This window comes from Lissotriton helveticus, chromosome 1_1 (assembly GCF_964261635.1).
Source record: "Lissotriton helveticus chromosome 1_1, aLisHel1.1, whole genome shotgun sequence".
Taxonomy (NCBI): Eukaryota; Metazoa; Chordata; class Amphibia; order Caudata; family Salamandridae; genus Lissotriton; species Lissotriton helveticus.
The window spans coordinates 169,514,091-169,535,763 of NC_136057.1; the positions used below are offsets into that span (position 1 = coordinate 169,514,091).

The 21,673-nt window shown below is 47.1% G+C and overlaps 1 protein-coding gene across 4 annotated transcripts in view; it reads left to right on the forward strand.

The window, feature by feature from the left end:
• Positions 1-21,673, forward strand: part of PTPRF (protein tyrosine phosphatase receptor type F) — a 761,542-nt gene that overhangs the window by 707,527 nt on the left and 32,342 nt on the right. For all 4 annotated transcript variants that reach the window (XM_078660336.1, XM_078660567.1, XM_078660486.1 and 1 more), the window contains 2 exons: positions 1,645-1,768; positions 4,688-4,863. In XM_078660336.1, coding sequence (XP_078516462.1) covers positions 1,645-1,768; positions 4,688-4,863 — 300 coding nt within the window. The remainder of the gene's footprint in view (positions 1-1,644; positions 1,769-4,687; positions 4,864-21,673) is intronic.

Genomic DNA, 21,673 nt, shown 5'->3' on the forward strand with positions numbered 1-21,673 from the left:
CGCCAACACATAAATAACCCCGAGCCTTGGTTGAGGGGTTTCGCGGATCCTCTCTGGTGGAAATGGAATACAGACGAGGTACAGTAAAGGCCCCGTCCCCGCCCCTCCACGTACACATACACTTTACCCCCTCGTCCTCCTTAATGCCCTCTGCAGAGGAGTATTTCTTTTTTAGAGCACAGTGCAGCTCAGCCTGGATTTACAGCCTTGAATTAATGTATTGAAACGAGCCTCGGCGCGGCCTCCTCTGGCACGCGGCTCAGACTGGCTCTATGATGGAGTTTGAGCGCCACCATGTGGGCTCCTTCTGGTATTGCAGTGGCATGCACCAGAAGTAGTAGCATGGCGCTGGTGCCCTTACAAAGGAGGATCTGAGCTGAACTAGCACTGAGGGTGCACAGCGCTTCCGTCTACAGGGCCGGCTCTTGGGCGGTGCGATCGGTGCCACCGCACCGGGTGCTGACTTGGGGTTGAGGCGCCATGTTCGTTCTTTTCAGAGCACCTGCCACATTTCTCCACCCAGCAATTTTCAAGCATCATTAAAAATGTCACGATAACTCCGGTGATTAATGTCTTTCTGGAGAAAGACCGGAGCCTTGTCTGGAAGCCCCCCGTTTCATCACACACACACAATGCCCTTTGTCTGCCCAGGCCACTTTAGAGCCTGACATTGGCTGTGTCTTCGTTGCTCCTGTTCGAAGGTGACTCCGTATAATTTTATCGCCCTCCGTCTTATTTTGCTCCTGGCGCTCTTCCGACAAGAGTTAACTTATGCCTCTTTAATTTAGAGCCCTCGCCTCCACTACTGGAAATCCATTCCCCTGCGACATGTACACCTCTCTCTCTCTCACACACACCACCCCTCCCTTTGTAATAGATTTACACCACTCAGAATTTAAATATTGTCTCTGGTGACTCAGTCTCCCTCTGATGACTCAGTATCCATCCTCTATTTATTCTCCTAATGGATTCAAGTGTCTCTTACCCTCCCCCCGTTCATTGCATTTTCCTGATTGGTAGAACATCAGTCTGTTCTGTCTCCTCGGCACTGCCCGCAGCATCCCTGCATCCTTCTGCAGATGATGGAGATGAGGCCTCCACTGCTGGACCAGTGCTCCCAGTGGGTCCTGTAGAACTGCACTACTCAAAAGGAGGCACCTGTAGACAAGCCAGACCCTGCTCCAGATGTGACTTCCAGACCTGGACAGTGTCCAGATGAGGTTTCCAGAGTTAGGCACAGTGTTCCAGTTCTGGCTTCTATAGCTAGATACAGTGAGCCAAGTTTGGACTTCAGAAGTGGACCTTGAGTTCCTAATGTGGCCTCCGGAACTGGACACCATAATCTCGATGTAGCCCCTCCCAGCTCAAATGACTGAATCCATTACTCCAAGTTTTCTTATACACTATTCCACTTTCTCTACTGCATGACCTGATACTTTCTGTTTCCTTATGATGAAGTTTCCATTTGTTTTAATTCTGCTGTTGGGTACTTTGGGCTCACATCTGTGCTATCTGTTGTTTCTCTAGAGATGCTGTGGATGCACCTTTGTGCGGTTTGTCTCTCTATACAGGTGCTTTGAATCCTCCTTTGTGCATTCTCCCGCTCGCATATGTTTTGACTGAGCCTTTTCCCTTCTCTTTCAGTCCATCGACCCCGGACAGCAGTTCACCTGGGAAAACTCCAACCTAGAAGTGAACAAGCCAAAGAATCGCTATGCAAACGTGATTGCGTACGACCATTCCCGTGTCATCCTCACCTCCATTGATGGTAAGTCCAGCAGTAATGTACAATCTGACCTGCCCTGGTTTTGTGAGCTGCTGACCCCACTCACTCTGGTCATAAGAGGGATCACCCTGTCTAGAACTGGCTGTAGGAGTACTTCAGGACCAGCTGCGAGAAATGTCGGTCTCACCAGCACGGATGGTAAGAGCTGTTGACAAACACAAGGAGATGATGGACGGAGTGCTGAAACTTTTCAGACAACCCCACCCCCCTCCTTCCCCCAAGTCACGGATCTGGGTTGAATCCATCATCATTCTTTAGCTCACATCGACATCTCAGTTCTGACCCAGCTATATGCAAATCAGTCGTGACCCTGTGCCTCAAGGGAACAGTCCAGCCCGAACTGCCAAACCAGGTCTTCCCTGAATCGGAAACAAGTCTCCTGGGACCGGTTTCTGGCTAACATCCTTCATCAGCCAGGTTAGCTTGAATCCAGTGGTAAAGTGAGCAGGAAAGACATGGCTTGGCAGTTCGGACTGGACTGTTCCCATGAGGCACAGGGTCAAGGCTGATTTGCATATGGCCATGTCTGACCTGGGGTGGTGTGGAGTGCAAAAAAACGATGGATTTAGGCCCAGATCTCTGTACTGGGGTGAATGTATGACATTGTTCTGCATTCTGTCCATCAATGGTTGTTTTTGCATTTGTCACCCCGAGTGGGATGGGTATGCTCAGACGTGAGTCCCATGCACTCCACACCACTGGAGTCAAGCTATCCAGGCTGATCTATTTATTTTATTTATTGTACTTGTAGAGCGCGCTATCACCTCAAGAGGCATCTTGGTGCTGGCAGTCACAAAAGCAGAGGGAAAAAGGCAGTTGGAGGCGGCTGAAAATTAATGAGGCTGATAGCCAGAAACCGGTCCTTGGATGCTTGATTCCGGTCCAGGAAATACATGGCTTGGCAGTTCGGGCTGGACTGTTCCCATGAGGCACAGGGTCAAGGTTGATTTGCATATGGCCATGTCTGACCTGGGGTGGTGTGGAGTGCAAAAAAACGATGGATTTAGGCCCAGATCTCTGTACTGGGGTGAATGTATGACATTGTTCTGCATTCTGTCCATCAATTGTTGTTTTTGCATAACATCCTTCATCAGCCAGGTTAGCTTGAATCCAGTGGTAAAGTGAGCAAGGCACCCACATCTGGGCATACCCTGCCAACTTAGGGCAAACTTTTCAGACTCTCACCCCCAGTCTCAGAGCTATTGGCTCCCATCACCGAGCCTCAAGATATAGAGGCAGAGTCTTCTCCTACGCTGCTCCAACGACGTGGAATTAGCTTCCACGCTACCTTCACAGCTGTTCAGATTTTATTCAATTAAAAAAACTCTTTGAAACCTGGCTGTTTTAAATTACTAGGTGCGTTCCAGGTGGAGGCTGCGCACCAAGATACACCCTTGGGTGTGATTTGTTGCGCTTTACTAAATAGATATATTACATACCATAACTGTGACCAAAATACTCTACGCTCTAATACTGGTGATAACAGCTTGCATACCAGCTGCAAGAGCATCCTCTTATTTGTATTGCAGTAACACCAGCATTTAGTAATAGTAGACCAGCTCGGCCTAAAGCACCCCCAAAACACAAATAACCTCTTGACCAGCCACCTCACAGACCGGCAGGCCAGTAGTATGAATAATTTTCAGGCAGCAATTCTATTCCTGAGCTATTCACTGTATCATGCTTCACCGCCTCCCTCTCCTGCACATTTTGAACCCCGGGGCTGGTTCAAGAGAGCGTTGAGCTGGCGAAACCCCCTGGGAGGGCTGTACGTTGGACTGCAGTGCGGCTGGCTCTGCTGGATCAGTCTTGATTTCAGCGCCAGGGAAGGTTTATGTAATTGAATATTCTCTTCCTTGGTAAAAGCCTCTTCGGGAGCCTAGTCTTGGCTTACTTCCTCTGTGACTAAATATTTTATAAAGAATTACTTAGCGCTGTGAGACTCTCTCTCAGCACTTAGCCAGCCAAATTGTGTGTGTGGGAGGGGGAGGAGGAAAGCAGCCAGGAGGGGTTCTGTTCAACTTGAAGCCTGCTTGGATGGTATCACAATAGAATGATAAAACACTGCGAGGATCATGGATGTAGCCAGACTGAAGTCCCTTGTCGAACCTGGCTCTGGGCCCGGGTAGAGCTTGCCTGCCTACAGTAATAGCCTATGCCCTGGTTCATGGTAGAAGCCTGGCTGGAATGCTGGACTGAACCTACCTGGATTTATAAGCACAGCCCATCTGGGGTGATGGGGACCGGGTGGAGGCTGGCTGTGCCCCTAGAGCTCAGGACGATGTCCGACTTAAGCACTAAATGATTGTACCCTGACTAGAGTCTAGGTTTCACCATTGTGAATGCCTGGCCCATGCACTGGTGACAGCCTTCTTTCTGACTCTTATCTCTGCATTTCATGACCCCAGTTGTACCATCTGGATATGTTGGTGGGTGAACAGAAACATAATGTGGGTGGGTAGTCTGAGAATCCACCTACCTCATGCTCTTCCAGTATATAAAGGCCAGCCCATGATGTCCCAACATTTTGCTCAGTGCCCGGTTAGCTTGTCTTAATACAGTACTGGTAACTAAATAACTGGTTGGCTTATGCTGGACCATTTGGTGCCAGAGATAAAGTGTGGGCAAAGGCGTATTTATGACGGTGCACAACTACTGTACCAACCTTTTGAAGATCTGAAGTCTGTGTTTTCATGACTAACATCTGTAGTATGATCACTGACACAGAATATTGGAGGTACATTGGTTAAAAATGGGTCTTTGATGGGTCTTCAATCTTCTCCCCCCTGGCCCTCCTTCTTCCTAACCCTCTACTACTCGACACATAGTTACTATAAACAGATTTTCCCTTTCTTTCTTCACTACCTCCACAAACTCACAGCTCCTTTCTGTCTTCTTCAGGGGTGCCCGGGAGTGACTACATCAATGCCAACTACATTGACGGCTACAGGAAGCAGAACGCCTACATCGCCACTCAGGGACCCCTGCCCGAGACCCTCAGCGACTTCTGGAGGATGGTGTGGGAGCAGAGGACTGCCACCATCGTCATGATGACGCGGCTGGAAGAGAAGTCTAGGGTGAGGCAGGGTCAAGGAATTTGGGGCAAGCATTTATTGTTGGGACTGAGTTGGAGGAGGAAGTGGGTGCAGGACATTACTTTACATACTTATTGGTTGGAGTCTTAACATTTGTGGCATGTGTAGCTGTAGGTACACATGTTCTGCACACTTGTGCTATCTTGTTTTGGTTTCAGGCGTACAGAACTTGTTTTTCTTAAAATAAGTATTTTGTGTCACGAAAAATAGTGACTCCTCCCTTAACTGATAATGTGCATGGGCATCGACTCCATAGTTAATTTTCTTCTCCTGTCGGGGGCAGATGTGCTTCGCCAGGGCTTTGAGTTGACTCCGCAAGGTGGTCTTCGTCGGCCAATTGGAGTTCAGTTCCCAGTACTTTTGCAACATGAATCTTTTCTGGATTCACATGCTGTGCATTATTCTGCTATTTAGTGGTTGGGCCCGGAATTATCCCTTAAAAACGTTGTCCTACTCTTTGTTTTTTGTTGTTGGTGGGCATCGGCAGACCTCCTTTTGGTGTCCCCTTGTGACGGCGTTGTGCTTCTTCTGGAAGCTTCCGCCTTTGGTTGCCATCTTCACAATTTGTTTGCACCTTTGGGTCTGGATGAACACTGAAGGCTCTCCAACTAATGAAAGACATTTTTTCCAGTAATTCAAGAGAAGTTCACAGACACTCGACCCGAGTTAAGTAAATATCTAAAGAAGCTACCGGAGAAGTTTCATTAGAAGGACAAGGTATTCTCAATGATGGTTCCAAACAAAGCACATGTAAGGGGGCTCCCTGTACTTTGTGATGGAGAAGACACCATTCCAGTTTTGAAAAAACTGTCACCATAAGTTTGCTCAAAAAGACCAACACATGGTCTACAACCTCTGCCTGTCGGTAGATCACCAGAGTAAGGGCTGCAACACCTATTCTGTTTACCCCGAAGACTTTGAAGGTAAGAGCAGCAGAGAAGAGCCCACCATAACATGCAGGGTCAACATCCCTCCTGTTTCTGCGAGACTTGAGCCTATCAAACGACACAGGAGAACATCACAGCAGGACCAGAAGGTGATAGACGCGGACATCCAGATCATGGACACCCACAAGGGGGCAAAAAGACATCTCAAACCGAGGTAAAAGAACCTTTGTCCTTGAGGAACTTACCTGAATCGCAAAAATCTGACTCTAAATCCATGACCAGAGAGAAAAGTACTATTCAATCCTTCGAAAAGGACACCGCAGCGGTAAGACCCCCGAAAAATCCAAGATGTCAAAGAACAGTCGAGGAAAATACGAATCAATGTCTAAACAGGAGAGGTCTAGAGCAGAACAACACGGTGCACTGAACACGTTGTCTTCTAAGTTCTTTTAGCCGTCGAAGAGAACAACAAGCGGCCGAGATAAAAAGAAGAGGCAGCTTGAGGCCGAAATGGCAATTCTCCTGCAAAAGAAGAAATACTTTGACGAAAGTCTAAAACAATTTAGAATCCCAACAAAGTCTTTGACATCGAAGGATCAAGGGTACAAAGGTCTTGAGGAAATAGAGCCACCTTTAACTCCTGAACCTCAAGAAGATTCCAAAGAAGAAATCTTCTTTGCAGAGAAGGAGGAACAGATCTACTAGGGTTCTGAGGCTTCAAGAGACACAATGGCAGGACCTCTAAACAATCACCTGAAGAAGGTGCCAACATGTGTCCTTCAAGGCCATCACCACCTAACGATATTGTGTTTACAACCGTGTATAAAGAAGGCATCCGATAAATATGGGGTGCAGTTAGAGGAGGAGAAATCACAATCATGGTTTCTATTAGAGAGACTCCTCTCCACACTATAAAGGAATCAATTTTTGTCTATGCTCTGAAGTGTATTGGATTAAGGAAAAGAGGTGTTTAAAGAATCCGCAACATGTACAGCAGTCCTAGGACAGAGAAGAAATATAAACACTCGTCCAAAGATCAAACTACATAAAAGGTACAGTTCCAGCAGATTCAATAATATCAACGTCCCAGGCACAAGAGGATTTCTTCCGGAAAAGGAGGGTAAGAGGATGGACCTCATGGGTCAAAAGGCTGAGAGAAGTGATGCAATTCAGTGGCGTATTGCAAATTCTAATGCACTACTCAATCGTTATGCCTGCTATCGTTGGGGGGAAATAGGAGAGCGGATAAGACACCTCTCTGAGCATTTCCAAAAGAGGGCAGCACACCTTGTAGAGGATGGCAAGAACATCGCCAGTACATGTTTAAACCCAGCACTGGATGCAGCTGATACATCAAGCAGGCAGACAGGCATTACAAAGCAACGCTGTGCCTGGTTGAGAATTTCAGGTTTCAAACCTGAAGTACAAAACAAACATAATAAATGCACCATTCAGTGGGAAAACACTATTCGGTAGTGCGGTCAATAAGACTCTGAATCAGTTGAAAAATGATAGAGAAACAGCAAAGTCAATGGGGGCTCTGCAGTTCAGAGGCAATATACGTAGGGGATCAGTACCCTCGCGAAGACACACAAGAAGGGGCACCTTCCATCCTGGAACATCCCATCAGGCATACCAACCAACATATCAGAGAGGTAGTCATTCAAGCCAACAACAACAAAATTAGCAGTACCAGCAGGGAAGACAGTCCTTTCGCAAACACGCATGAGGAAGAGGACAACCAGAAAGGGGAGGAGCACACCTGCAAATAAGTGACTTATCAAAGATCACAAAGGACGCACTACAAACATCCAGGAGTGCACGAACAGAACAACAAACATACAAGAGTGCACAAATAGAACATAAAGAACTTCTATATTCAACACCTATAGGAGGCAGAATCAAGAGTTTCCTTAAGGAGTGGGGGAAGATCACGTCAGACAAATGAATTTTAAGCAGAATACAATACAGATATTGCATAGAATTATACAAGACACCTCCATGCAAGAGACCAAGGAGAAAGAAACCACAAAAGAGGAGGCACCCATGTACTCAAGGAAGTAGAGGAAATGTTGGCAAAGGATGCTATAGAATTAGAGCCAAAGATAGAAATAAACAAAGGAAACCACTCCACATATTTTCTAATTCCAAAGGTAGATGGAACACTACGACCAATTTGGGACTAGAGGTTTTTAGACAAATGTATGCAAACGTTCAAAATGTCAACCCTGTAAGAGGAAATACCACAACGACAAGTAGGGGATTACATGGCAGTAATAGACTTAAAGGACACTTATTTACACATTCCCTTTAACGCATGCCACAAAACATTCCTCTTATTTGTGGAAGACAAAAGACACTACCAGTTCAAGGTGCTGGCATTCAGAATAATATTGGCACCAAGAGTATTCACAAAGTGTCTAGCTGCAGTACAGCACACCTTCGAATGGAAGGCATACCCGTTTATCCCTACCTAAACAACTGGCTGGTAAAGACAAACTCACACAAATAATGTAAAGATCACAGCCAGCAAGTAATCAGAAGGGTTCTTAATAAACATGGAGAAGTCCACTCCCAAACCCGAACATGAGAAAATGTTCTTGTGGGCCAGGATAAATTAAATTCAGGGAAAAGTGTTCTTCAGCGAGAAGAGAACCAGAGGCACTGTTGAAGGCAATACAGCTGATTTAGGAGGGTCAAGCTCTGACAGTGAGGATGGTAGGGAAGCCACTAGGAATGATGGCTACCTGCATCCTGTTGATACCAAACACAAGACTTCACATGAGACCATTTTAGGAATGGCTACAAAACCAATGGTCACAGACAACAGCGAGTTGGGAACATCCATTGGTTGTCACACAAAGGATAGAAGAGGAAATAGGGTGTGGGAACAGGTCACAGATAGTACAAGGAGGAACATTTAATCCCATTAGTGTCGGGACACTCTTTGGAGTAGCCGTGTGCTCTACAAACTCCAGATAACATAGCATTTACACAACCAACTCCATTACAAGACACATGTGTGGCAGCAACGTGGTCATCAGTGCACACATTCACAAGACACAATTGTGTACCTATTCGGCTGAACAAGGAAGCACAAGTAGGAAAAAGGTCTTGCAACATCTATTTTCCAATCAATGCTCATCTTCAATCCACTATCACTGCAGTAACAAACCACTACAAAATCTATACACAGCATGCAAATCCAGAAAAGAATGATGCTGCAAAAAGTATAGTTTCTTACCTGTCAGTGTAGTTTTGCAGCTTGAAGATGTTTCTGGATTCACAATCGTACTAACCCACCTATGCCAAGAAGGTGAAAGGTGGGAACAGCATAAAAAAAATCTGAAGACGGTGACCGAAGGTGGGGGGAGACAACAACGTCACAAGGGGATGCAAAATGGAGATCCATCGAAGCCCACCAAAAACAAAAAGTGTAGAAGGACAAAGTTTGTAAGGGGGAATTCCAGACCCAACCACTAGATGGTGGAATAATGCACAGCATGTGAATCCAGAAAATTCTTCAAGTTGCAAAACTTCACCCACAGGTAAGAAATGATAAAAAAAATTGCAATGTTTTGGTGCACCAATGTTTTTTCTTAATTGCATGGTTCCCTCAATCGGATCCACGTCATCCATTTTGTCGACACCGCACATGGGGTTTTAGCCCTTCCGGGCTTCTACCGTCGAGTCTCGCACTTAGGAATGCTAGAACCATGATGGAAAAGACACATTTTTTTTTACTGTCCACAGTGTCATTCGAAGTACTCGTGGGCATATCAACACATGGTCTGCAAACTATGCCAGTCTCCAGAGCATAACAACGCCTCCTGCTCCACCTGCCTTTCATTCCAGTTAAAAAAGACAATTCAGAATAGTCAGGACTGTCGACTAGCTCAGCGTACCATGGAGCAACATCGTGATGGTGATACCCCAGACATCGGGGAAGATGTTGGAGAGGTTGATGTCGAACAGGCCATGTCCTGGAACCCTAAACCTGAATCGCCGTCAACTCCGAGATCCAAGACCCCAGCCTATGTCAGCCCAGCATCATAAGACTACTTCTGGGAGTTCCAGTGTACACTAAGGCACTCACCGCTCTTCTGGGGGACAAACATCAAGCCCACTCTCAGGACACAGCCTTCTGGGCCACCACTGCCTCCCAGGCCACAACTGCCTCCCAGGCCACAACTACCTCCCAGCCATGGCCAGCACCAATCTAAGGCTTCGTAGATTGCTTCGACACCAAGCCAGCTGCACACAACCCGGCCATCCTTGATGGTGACAGCTCCAACAGCACCCTCAGGTGACTTGACATTGGCTTCAGGAGCTGAAACAACGGTCTGCATCGAAAACAACCTTGAAGCCAAAACAGAATTTGGCATTTAGTTGCCCATCAGCAACAGACTCCGAAGACCAGGAGCTACCCATCTTACAGCGCCTTCATGAGGAGTTGGACTCTCGGCAGTGAGTGCTGTTTATCCAGCCTCACACAAGCAAAATCATTGTCAAGCCTACACCATAGGTGCGGGAAGCTCTTCCCTGCAAGACGAAGCTCACTTTTTAAGAGCAATTGGTGTTGGAAACCCCACCACCTCCACAGCAGAAAAAAACGTCAAGACAAGGCACCAGCCTGCTGCCCCAAGAACTGCTTTTCCAACTCTCTGTCCTCACCCTCCTACTCAACCACCTCCACTATCTCAAACTCCGCCTCCACCACCACAGGGTTTCCGTTTTCACCACAGGGATCTACACATTCATCCTATGACGCTCCTTACGATCGGGAAGACCAGGATGACTATTGGGATGATTATGGGGTTGTCTCACCAGGTGCCAATAACCCTGACCTGTACTCTGCCAAACCTTCCCTTTCTGATGATACCACCTCATATCATGAGGTTATCCATAGGATAGCCACTTGTCACAAGGTAGACCTACACACCGTCCCAGAAGAGGAAGACTTCATTGTGGAGGTGCTCTTCCACATCCAGCGTGCCACCCAATTCTTGCCTATGCTTAGGGGAATGCTTAAACCTAAGGAGAACGTCCAATTTCCAATTTCGGGGGGTGAGCCAGGCAAGGTGGAATGATTTGCCCCGGGAATGGTCTGCCCTGATCAGCTCGACCCTGTGCGCGCTCACGCTTCTGTATGGGATGTGCTGCACAGTTGCAATACTTGGGAGCAGAGACGGCCCCCTCGGCTCGAAGGTGAGCCTGTCGATTTGGGCACCACTGCAACCGTGATATGCAAACGCCGGCAAAAAAGGTCGTATTTGCCCCGGCGGCTGGGTTTGCAGATCGCATGATAAAGTGAAGGCTGATTAAGGTATTTACTGTGCCCCAATACTTTTTGCTGGATTAGTTACTTTTTTGCCCCACTCGATTTTCTTATTGACTCTTTTTGTAAAAACCTCTCTTCCTCAAAATGGCCGGGGCCATAAACTGAACACTCAATCCCCGCCTGAACACACGAGGCCCCTCAGCAGCTCCTTTTTAGATAACAAATCTGAGATAAGACTCCCCTGGTATGCAGGACCCTGAGCCTGCCGGAACTGAATGTGAAACTGCTCTGCCCTGCTATCAAAACAGCAACAACTAAAAGAGGACTAATGACTTCATCCTCCCTACTTGGTGGCCATTTTTAAACTACTCTTGCTCTCTTTGGCAGCCATCATGGACTAGTCCTTCTGACTATTATTTACTATCGGTACCAAAGACCCCACATAGCTCTGTATTTAAATCTTTGTGTTCTTAAGTGTCTGTCCTTTACTGCGGTATTTTATTACTATTGTATTTTACACTTTATGTAACCTGGTGCTCTTGATGCGCTTAAGTATCTGCCTTTTACTGCAGTATTTTATTTTATTACTATTGGTATCCTACATCTTATGTAATATACACCCATCATCACTTTTACCCGCCGACAGTGCACAGATTGCTACCCCATATTCGAGTGTCATATTTGTTATTGCAGTAACTTGTTTGCACATATACTGGATTCAGTAATTCATTAGTAGTTTAGCCCTATTTTTATACTGTATATGCGGTAAGCTGCTACCTCATCTATTTGTTGGTTCTTCGATGTAAACTACTTCACGATATTGCACTGACTATTTCTACCTCATTCACTTTGACTAGTCATGTAAGCTGCACCCAGCCACTTTCTACACCTAGACTACACTGCTGTTACCTCGTACATTCTGATGTGTAAATTTGTTTCCACCTAACCGGTTCTACCTCTCATATTTTGTACATGGTGTAAACTGACTGCTACCTCGCATATAGGATGCATTAGGTAAGCTGCACCTTCACACTATTTGTTCGTGGACTGCACTGCCTTCTACCTCTTATACTTTTGGTCACTCGCTAGTGTCATCCCTTTGCCCTGTAACTAGCGGCTGACAGTTTTTATTGTCATCCTATTTCCTACACCCAACATCACAGCCTTTCCAAAATGGAGCTCAACGGCAAGCACACTTTTAGAATTAACTACCCTTCCACTCTCACCAAAAAAGCCGCTAAACGTTTTAAACATAACTTCTTGAGATCGCACCCTGAAACACCCTTTACCGACACCTACTTCTCACCGGGCAATGGAGCCCTGAATACTGATATCATCTTTCACACCTCACGCAGAGCCCAATGGAGAAAAGCGTTCCTTTCCCTACTCACCGTCTCCACCACCAGGAAAACAACTCATGGCCTAACTCTCTCTATCACACCTTCCCACCTCTTCCCTGGCAGGACTACCATTACTATCTACAATAACGGGATTGTCCTAATTCAAGCCACGGACAAGAACCTGGAACTACTAGACAACCTGTTCCCCGAGTTCAAAGAGCACCTTTCCAAGGTGCGGACCCCCTCCCAGAACTCCACCAGCACTATCACCCCTGACGTCGCAGCCCCTACCTACTACACCTCTACCCCCAGCACCCCAGTAAATGGCCCACCTGCTGTTAACGCCCCACACTCCCCAAGGACAGTCACAAATCTCTCCACCACATATACTAGCCGCCCCTCTAATATGACCCCTCTTATCCCCACTCATACCCCCTCCATCCCTCTCCCCCCTGACATAACAACTCCCACCCACAACACGCCACCATCTGAACACACCACCCCCCCCTCCCATCCCCCCCCACGGCAGACCCCTCTCCCTCCCCAGCTCCCTCCCCACTCCCACCCACGAGTCTCTCACATCTGACACAACAACTCTCGCCCACAACACGCCACCATCTGAACACACCACCATTCGGAGTTTATCCACCCCCCCTCCCATCCCCCCTACGGCGGACACCTCTCCCTCCCCAACTCCCTCCCCACTCCCACCCACGACACTCTCACCCTCCCAACAAAAGATACAGAACATACCGCCTCCCTTACCTTAGCATCCCCCTCTCTCCCACCTCCTATTCTCAGCCCTCCCTACCCTCCTGTCTCCCCCACTGTCCTCAGCCTTCACGCACTCTTCTACTCACCGGCACCGTCTCCCACTGACGTCACTACCTATGCCTCCCACCCACCGCCTACTTCACCTACCTCAACCACACCCCTCGCCCACAAACACGCCCACACTTTGAATGCCATCCCACTCATTAGCACAGCAGAAACTTCCAACAACGCTAGTATATCCCCCCCCTCGATACCCTGCCCGCTTTCCAGCTCACTACTCAACCATTCACCAATGGCTCTCACCACCAACCCCATCCCCAATGCACCTCCTGACCTGACTTTATCCACCCTCCAACAAGTCAAAGAGGATATTCTACAAATAAAAAAAGATGTCCACGCAATCAAAGACCTTCTCTCCTCACAGCCCAGTCTACCTCCCACCATCCCCCTACCCTACAAACGACGCACCCTCCCTTCATACCCTAGCCTCCGACGACACCCGCGCTGGCCGACTATCCCCGTTCGCAATAACTCCCACCGCCCCCGTCGTGTCCTCAACCCATTATCGGACCGCGACCTATGCTCTCTCCTTCGCTCTTATGGCCCAGGTCCGGTAAAACACATATCCAACACGCACATCCCCATACCCACAATTCTTACAAACCCTCTGAGGCCCCCAACACTCAACAACAGAGGTTCCGTCCCTAACAACCTCAGAAAAGTTCCCCTCACACTAGAAAGCTCGACCACCCTTCTATCTCCCAAACTCAAATGCATCCTACTCAACTGCAGATCAGCTCAGAGACACTCCTCTGACATCGCGGATCTCGTCTCAGCTATGGATCTGGACCTAGCCATTCTAACGGAAACGTGGCTTACTGAAGCCTCTACCCCGATTATGGACATACTAGTCCCCCCCAATTATCACATCATTAGGCTGGACAGGTCTCCTGGCAAGACGGGCGGGGGAATTGCATGCATTTTTAGGAGCAACCTCTCCGTTACTAAAGTCACCTCCCCCTCCCTTTCCTCCTGTGAACTCCTCTGCCTCGACATCTCCAGCGAGGGCAAACAAGTTTGTGCTTTACATCTCATCTATCACCCGCCTGGTGACAATCTCACATTCACCCAACAACTCATGGACATGATCACTTCCAATGCCGGTCGGCAGACCACCCAAGTCTACCTGGGTGATTTCAATCTCCACTGGAACGATCAGAAAGACACAGTGGTGAATAGTCTCAAAACTTTCCTTAATGCGCTTGACCTCACCCAAATATGCGATAGACCAACACACGACAAAGGCTCGATACTCGATCTCATCATTGCCAAAGAGAACTCTACACAACTGGAGGCGATTCTACCCTGCGACTGGTCAGATCACCACATTATCACCTTCTTTATCAATGAAAAAGTTAAACCTAACCCGGCTCAACCAATCAAATCTAAAACATGGAAAAGGGACATGAAGAATCTTAACCCCTCTACCCTGCCTCCTCACATCGGCAATCTCCTCCTTCCCCCTTCAGGTGCCTCGGATGTTCAATCACTGACCGACCACTACCTTGACTCTATGAATACAATAGTCAATGAAGTCGCCCCACTGCAACTGAAGAGAGTCTCCACCAAAATTTCTAACCCCTGGTATGATGATAGACTCAATGACGACAGGCGTACTATGCGAATGGCAGAGCGCACCTGGATATCGGACCCTTCAGCACTGCACCTCAAAAGGCTTAAGAACAAGAGAAATGCCTACTTCAGGAAAATAAAGCGCACAAAATCGGACTTCTTTAGCCGCCAGTTGGACCAAGCAAAAAACAGGCCAAGAAAGCTGTTCGAACTAATCAAGACCCAAACAAAGACACTACCCTTACAATCAAACAGCACAACAAGCGACGCCCCACACTGTGAAGCCCTCTCTGCTTTCTTTAAGCTAAAGACTGACAACATAAGAAATGACCTCATCATGGATGTAAGCCGATTCCCCAACCACACCAGAATGGCTAACACTCAACCTAAAATCAAGGCATCTTGGCTGTACTTCGATACCTATTCGGAAGAAGCAATACACAAACTGCTCTGCACCTTGAAGCCCTCTAATCACATCACAGACCCGCTACCTGCTAATGCTGTAAAAGACTTAATTCCCTTGCTTCTCCCTCTCTGGACCAAAATCGTCAACAGCTCCCTGCAACAAGGCCTCATTCCAGACTCCCTCAAGGTGGGGCAAGTCACGCCTATACGCATGAAACCTACAGCTGATCCGTCTGACCTAAACAATTACCGGCCCATCACCAATATCCCCACCCTGCCCAAACTGCTGGAGAAATGTGTCCAACTCCAACTAACACAACCCTCATCAATCAGGCTTCCGAGCGAAACATAGCACGGAAACAGCTATGACACACATAATTGATGACGCCCTTCAAATTCTTGATCGCAATGAGTCCTGCCTCCTCATCCTTCTTGACCTCTCGTCAGCATTTGACACGGTCAAACATGAGAACTTGCTGGAGCTGCTAAGCACTAGAATGGGTCTATCGGGAACTGTTCTCAAATGGTTCTCGTCCTTCCTTCACAACTGGTCTCAGAAGTTCAAGATCGACAATGTGCTATCTACACCTGTGCCTGCAGACCTAGGTGTCCCACAAGGATCCTCCCTCTCCCCCACACTGTTCAACCTCGTCATGGAACCGCTCGCCACCTTGCTCCAAGCCTCCAATGTCCAATTCCATATGTACGCCGACGACACACAACTTTACCTAAAGCTACAATCCCCGGAAGATATCAAACAGCTGAATTCCACGCTTATTAACACTCAATCTTGGCTGGCCGATAATCACCTCAAACTAAATGCTCTGAAAACTGAGTTCCTACTCATCTCACCCCCGGCGAAAATTTCCACCACCCAAACCTGGCTCAACAACCTAACAGCACTCCATGTCCATCCTACCATCGTGGATTCGGCGAAATCCCTAGGCATCACACTCGACGCCAAGCTCAACATGCAGCAGCACGTTAGCAAAGCCACAAAAGCAGCTAATTTCCAAATCAACACACTGAGGAAAATTAAACCCTTCCTCCCTGCCGAAGACTTCCAAACTGCTGTACAAGCTTTAGTCATCCCTCGAATAGACTACGGAATTGTGGCCCTCAGCGGACTCCCGCTATCCACAACAGCACCCTTAAGAGCCTCCCTGAACGCTGCCGCGAGACTCATTACTGGCTCAAGAAAGCATTCGCATATATCCCCAGACTTAAAGTCTCTAAAATGGCTGCCTTTTGAAGCCAGAATACAGCTAAAAATTGCAGTTATGACACACGCGGCCGTGCACCACAATGCACCCAACTACCTCGCTCAAAAGTTGTCCATATCAGGAGGTTCGAGAACCAATAGAAGTACAAAAAATCTACTCCTGAAACCTCGTAGATTCAGGAAAGAGAAAACATACAAGCGCTCCTTCTCAGGTATGGCACCCAGGATCTGGAATGCGCTCCCTCCTGAAACCAGGCTTATCTCCTCCACCGCAATCTTCAAGAAAGAGGTGAAAACCATCCTTCTGGCCAAGATCTCCTGAACCTTATAGGTGCTGGATCAGAGACTCTGCTTTGCTTTGTATCACTGTTCACCTTGTCCTTTGGCACTATGCTTCTACTTGAGGGGGACACTACTACGTTACTCTCTTACTACCGACCAATATATGATACACGTTGGTTTACTGATCCACTCTCCCGATGCCCCCACTCAGTGTTCTCTCTATACTAAAACATTGGTATAAGCCATCCACACACCCAAGGTGTACCTGAACACCTCTGTAGTGGGATCAATGACTTGCCGTCATATATTACTTGTTTACCTGATTGTATATTGATTTGTTTTATGTATGTTATTATTATCCTACCATGTTAGTGACTATTATACTGCTCCCATTATCTCTGTTCATTCCTACTGCCCCTACCCTGTCTTTGTGAAGCGCTCTGATATCTGTAAGGATCTTGTTCGCGCTATATAAAACTTTGAATAAATAAACGTATTCAAGGACCCAGTCAAGGCCAGCATTGTCACCTTGAGGATTGACAAAAACATTTAAGCCCTCTGCTTCTGACCCACCATACATTAGAGGCCAGATCCTGCCAGACTCGGTGATGGTGCATGCCACCCAGAAACAAGCCTTTTTAATCAACAAACAAGGGAACCCAAAAGAGGTTACTGAGGACCTTGGGTATGGGTATTTAAGTAATTTTTAGAGAACAGTGGTCCTGAGTAGACAATTATGATCAGAAAGAGAATCAAATATAGACCTTGTTGGGTGTTATATATATTTTCAGTGCCCAGCCGGACAGTGAATTTTTAATGTAACAATATATCAAAATAGAAAGGAACATAAGAAAAGAACCAATACAGTGGGGCGCAATCCTGCACCCAACATGGAAGGACGTGAAGGGAAAAAGAGGTAACAGTTTACACAAATAAACAAAAAAAAATTACAGGCAAAACATTAGGAGTTGTGGTAGCTTGCATTCAATATTACTATAAGGCAAGCTTAACCAAATAGTGACCACAATTATTAGACACAATGGATCGTAGTGGTACTATTTTTGAAATGTCCAAAAATAGTACCACTACGAGACCGCATTCAGGCCACTGGGGATGCCTCTCCCCTGACAAGGAATGTAAAAAGATCGACACGGAAGAAAATTGCCTCACAATCAGCAACTCATTTGCATGTATCTCAAATTCTGTGGGGTCATTGGCGAGGTATGACCATGCCCAATGGGATGAAAAGGGGGAGATCATGCATCTTCCTCGACCCATACAGAGAGCAGCCGCAGGAGATTGTCTGAAGGGCAGGCCGTCTCCACAGGTGTACTCTGGATGCGTCCGACACCTCCGCCAAGGGCATAAATTCCAGCATCCTAATTCACAGGAATGCTCGGCGACATAACTCTAGCTTTAAGCCAGAAGTCCAGCAGCATAAGATCAACATGTTGTTTGATGGAGAATGCCTCTTCAGCCCACAAGTTGATCAGATGCTGGAGAAAAGAAAGGACACAGATACTGCCAAAGCAATGGTTGCCCTCCGGTCACCATCACCCGTTCCACTTTTCGCTGCTCATTATTTCGTGGCAGTGCAAAGGCTTAATTCTCCTACTAGTGTGAGCAACACCCGAGACCTCCAACGGATATTCCAGAGGCACCTATAGGAGGCAGAAGTAGAGGTTGGAGCGGCTAAGGGATCTTCGCCGGCTACGCAGTGACTCCCTCTGCTAACCCCCTCGATAACACAACACCTGTCGGAGGACTTCTGCTGGGGTTCCTTCACAATGGCAAAAGATCACCTCAGAACACTGAGTCCTGTCCATTGTGGAGCAGGGTTATTGCCTTGAGGTAGTTGTCCCACCACCAACTATATCACCAGCCAACACTCCCTATCCCCCCAACACTGGATGCTCTCTTTCTCAAAGGAACGATAGAGCCAGTTCCGACACAACAACGTGGCCTGTACTTCCTAATCTCCAAGAAATTCAGATCCCTGAGGCCCATTACAGACCTCCGACCCCTCAAAAAGCAAATCCTGTTGGAGCATTTCCTCATGGTCACACCCGAGGACGTCCTACCATTACTGAGGCAAGGTGACTTCATGACCGCCTTCGACTTGAAGGATGCCTATTTCCACATTCTAATCCACCCTGCACATTGCCTCTACCATAGATTTATGGTAAGTGTACAGCACTTTCAATTCAAAGTTCTGCCTTTCTGGATTACCGTCGTGCCCAAAGACATCACGAAATGTCTGGGAGAGGTAGTCACTCTTCACCGGAGACTGTTCAGGGTTTGTGGACTCCCCTCCAATAAACTTCACATAAACTACATGGAGTTGTTGGCAGTTCAATTGGCTCTTAAGTCCTTTTTCTTCCATGTGTACCACAGAACAGTCCTGGTCAAAACAGACAACATGACAGCCATGTACTGCCTACAAAAAACAGGGGGGCTCGGACTCTTTCCAACTGTCGGTGCAGCACATTTGCTAGTTGATCTACCACAAGGTTCACTTCCTAGCGTAGCAGATTCCGGGAATGGACAATTAATTTGCAGACCTGCACAGCAGGATGCAGTGACATGTCCATGAGTGAGAACTCCAGCCTGAAATCCTGCTCCCCTATTTTTGGCATTTGGGGTTTTCCTACATAGATCTGTTCACAACAGCCATAAATGTCAAATGCTCAAACTTCGCCTCCAGGGTTCCTCACGACAGTCAATGGGCAAGTCAGGGATATTTGCCAGTTTTTCCACCTCTCCCACTGTACATGATTCGAAAGCATCCACAAATATCTGCCACCCTGGTTCTAGTGGCCCCCACGTGTGCAAGGCAACCTTGTTTCACAACACTCATCGAGTTATGTTGTTCTCTCTCTAGAGATGTTCCCCAACAGGCCAGACCTTCTAACACAACACACAGGGCACTCTCAGGCATCCCAACCTAGCAATATGGCTCCTGAAGTCCTAGAGTCTGTTTACCTAAATTTGCCCCCTGAGTACATGGTCATTCTCAAAGAGGCTCGCCGTCCCACTACTCAGGCCTGTACGTGGCTAAGTGGTAGAGGTTTGTCTACTACCACCTATCCAAACACGTTGACAAGCTAAAGCCAACAGTGCAGAACATTGTTCTGTTACTTGTTTCTCTTGCAAGGCTCAGGCCTGGTTTACACATCCAGTCTTTCACATTTAGCTGCAATGGCAGCATACTTACAGAACAGGGAGCACTCCTCTCAGTTCAGAGTTCTTGTTACTAAAGTTTTCATGGAAGCACTTAAGAGGGTTATTTCTCCCAGGTCACTCCCGGCCCCCTCCTGGAACCTCAACTTAGTCCTCAATAAGCTTATGGGCCCCTTTTCGGCCCCTCTAGGCTTGCCTTGTCCTGGAAGGTGGCATTTTTAGTTGTGATCCCTTCCCTCAGACTTGTAAGTGAGATCAAACGGCTCACGCTTGAGGAGCCCTTCTCAAAGGTTCACGCTGATAAAGTAGTTCTTAGAACTTACCCAAAGTTTCTACCTTAGGTGATCTCTCCTTTCACCTCAATCACCTTCACACACTAGATGTAAAGATGACTCTCACGTACTACATTGATAGGACAAACTATTTCATAAGACAAGTTATTTTTCATCTTCTCAAAACCACACAAAAGCAGAGACATTTCAAAAGCAGGGATAGCTCGCTGGCTAGTAAAGTGTATCCAAACCTGCTATCCCATGGCCAAAAGGCAGCTCCCTACTCCAAGGCCGCATTCTACATGTAAAAAAGCAGCCTATATGTTTTTTCTGGGTGCCATCTCAGAAGCTGCCATCTGTAAAGCAGCCGCCTGGTCCACACCAAACACATTCACCAAATATGACATTGTGGATGTCGTAGCACAACAGCAGGCTCAAGTGGGCCAGCCTGTATTACGTACACTTTTCTAATGTTTCTGGCTGGCAACTGCTTTACATTCTATGAAGAGCATGTGTATCTACAGCTATACGTGCCACAAACAGAAAATGTTAACCTGTAAGCATCTGTTTGTGGCATGTAGTGCTGTAGATTCACATGTGCCAGCCTCCTCCCTGTATGCCTTCGGCTGTTACAGATATCTTTTTGTCTCTCTAGTTTTTTTTCCTTTACAATGGACATCTTTATGCAGTCTCATCCTCCATTTCCATCCTCACCCGCCGTGCAGGAAAATAATCTAACTATGGAGTTGATGCCCATGCGCACAACTAGTAAAGGTAGGAGTTGCTGTACATTATGACTCGAAAGACTTCGTCAATGAAAAACAAGTTGTACATGTCCGTGCCTAATACTAGATGGCAGGAGCATGCAGAGCACGAGAATCTACAGCACTATATGCCACAAACAGATGCTTACAGGGTAAGTAACGTTTTCCTTTTCAGCCAATTCTGCTGACTCCACCGGGTGTCAGTAGATGCAAACAGTCCAAGCATACTTTTTCCCAATGCATGCATCTGGGCCTAAGGGAGCTGGTTTTCTCTTCTGAAGGAGATGTCCATTACAACACACTGAAGATGTCTGTCGCACCACAACATCCTATCTATGAATCCGCGTACGATATACCACCAAGATTCCAAATGTCTACATTCTTCAGCAAGTCTCCTGATCTTGGACAATTGTCACCTTTAAACCTATCATAGAGATTAGAAGATAATAGGCAAGCAGTTAAAATCTCTTATTAAGCAAAGTGAGAGATATTTGAAGCTTTAGAACGCGTAGCACGCCACAAATTATTATATTAGACAATTAGCGTACTGTAATCCTTAGTGTTTCCTAAATGGGACGTCATCTTCCACTTCAGGTACATCAGTAGGAGTAGAACCACAACATGCCTTTAATACCTGCCTTACAAGATGTGTTGGGTAATAATAGAACTGCTTTGGGATAGCCGGCTACGGGCCCGAGCACTTCACCAAATAATGCAGGGTGGTAAAGAAGAAGGGGGCGCGCACACTTATAT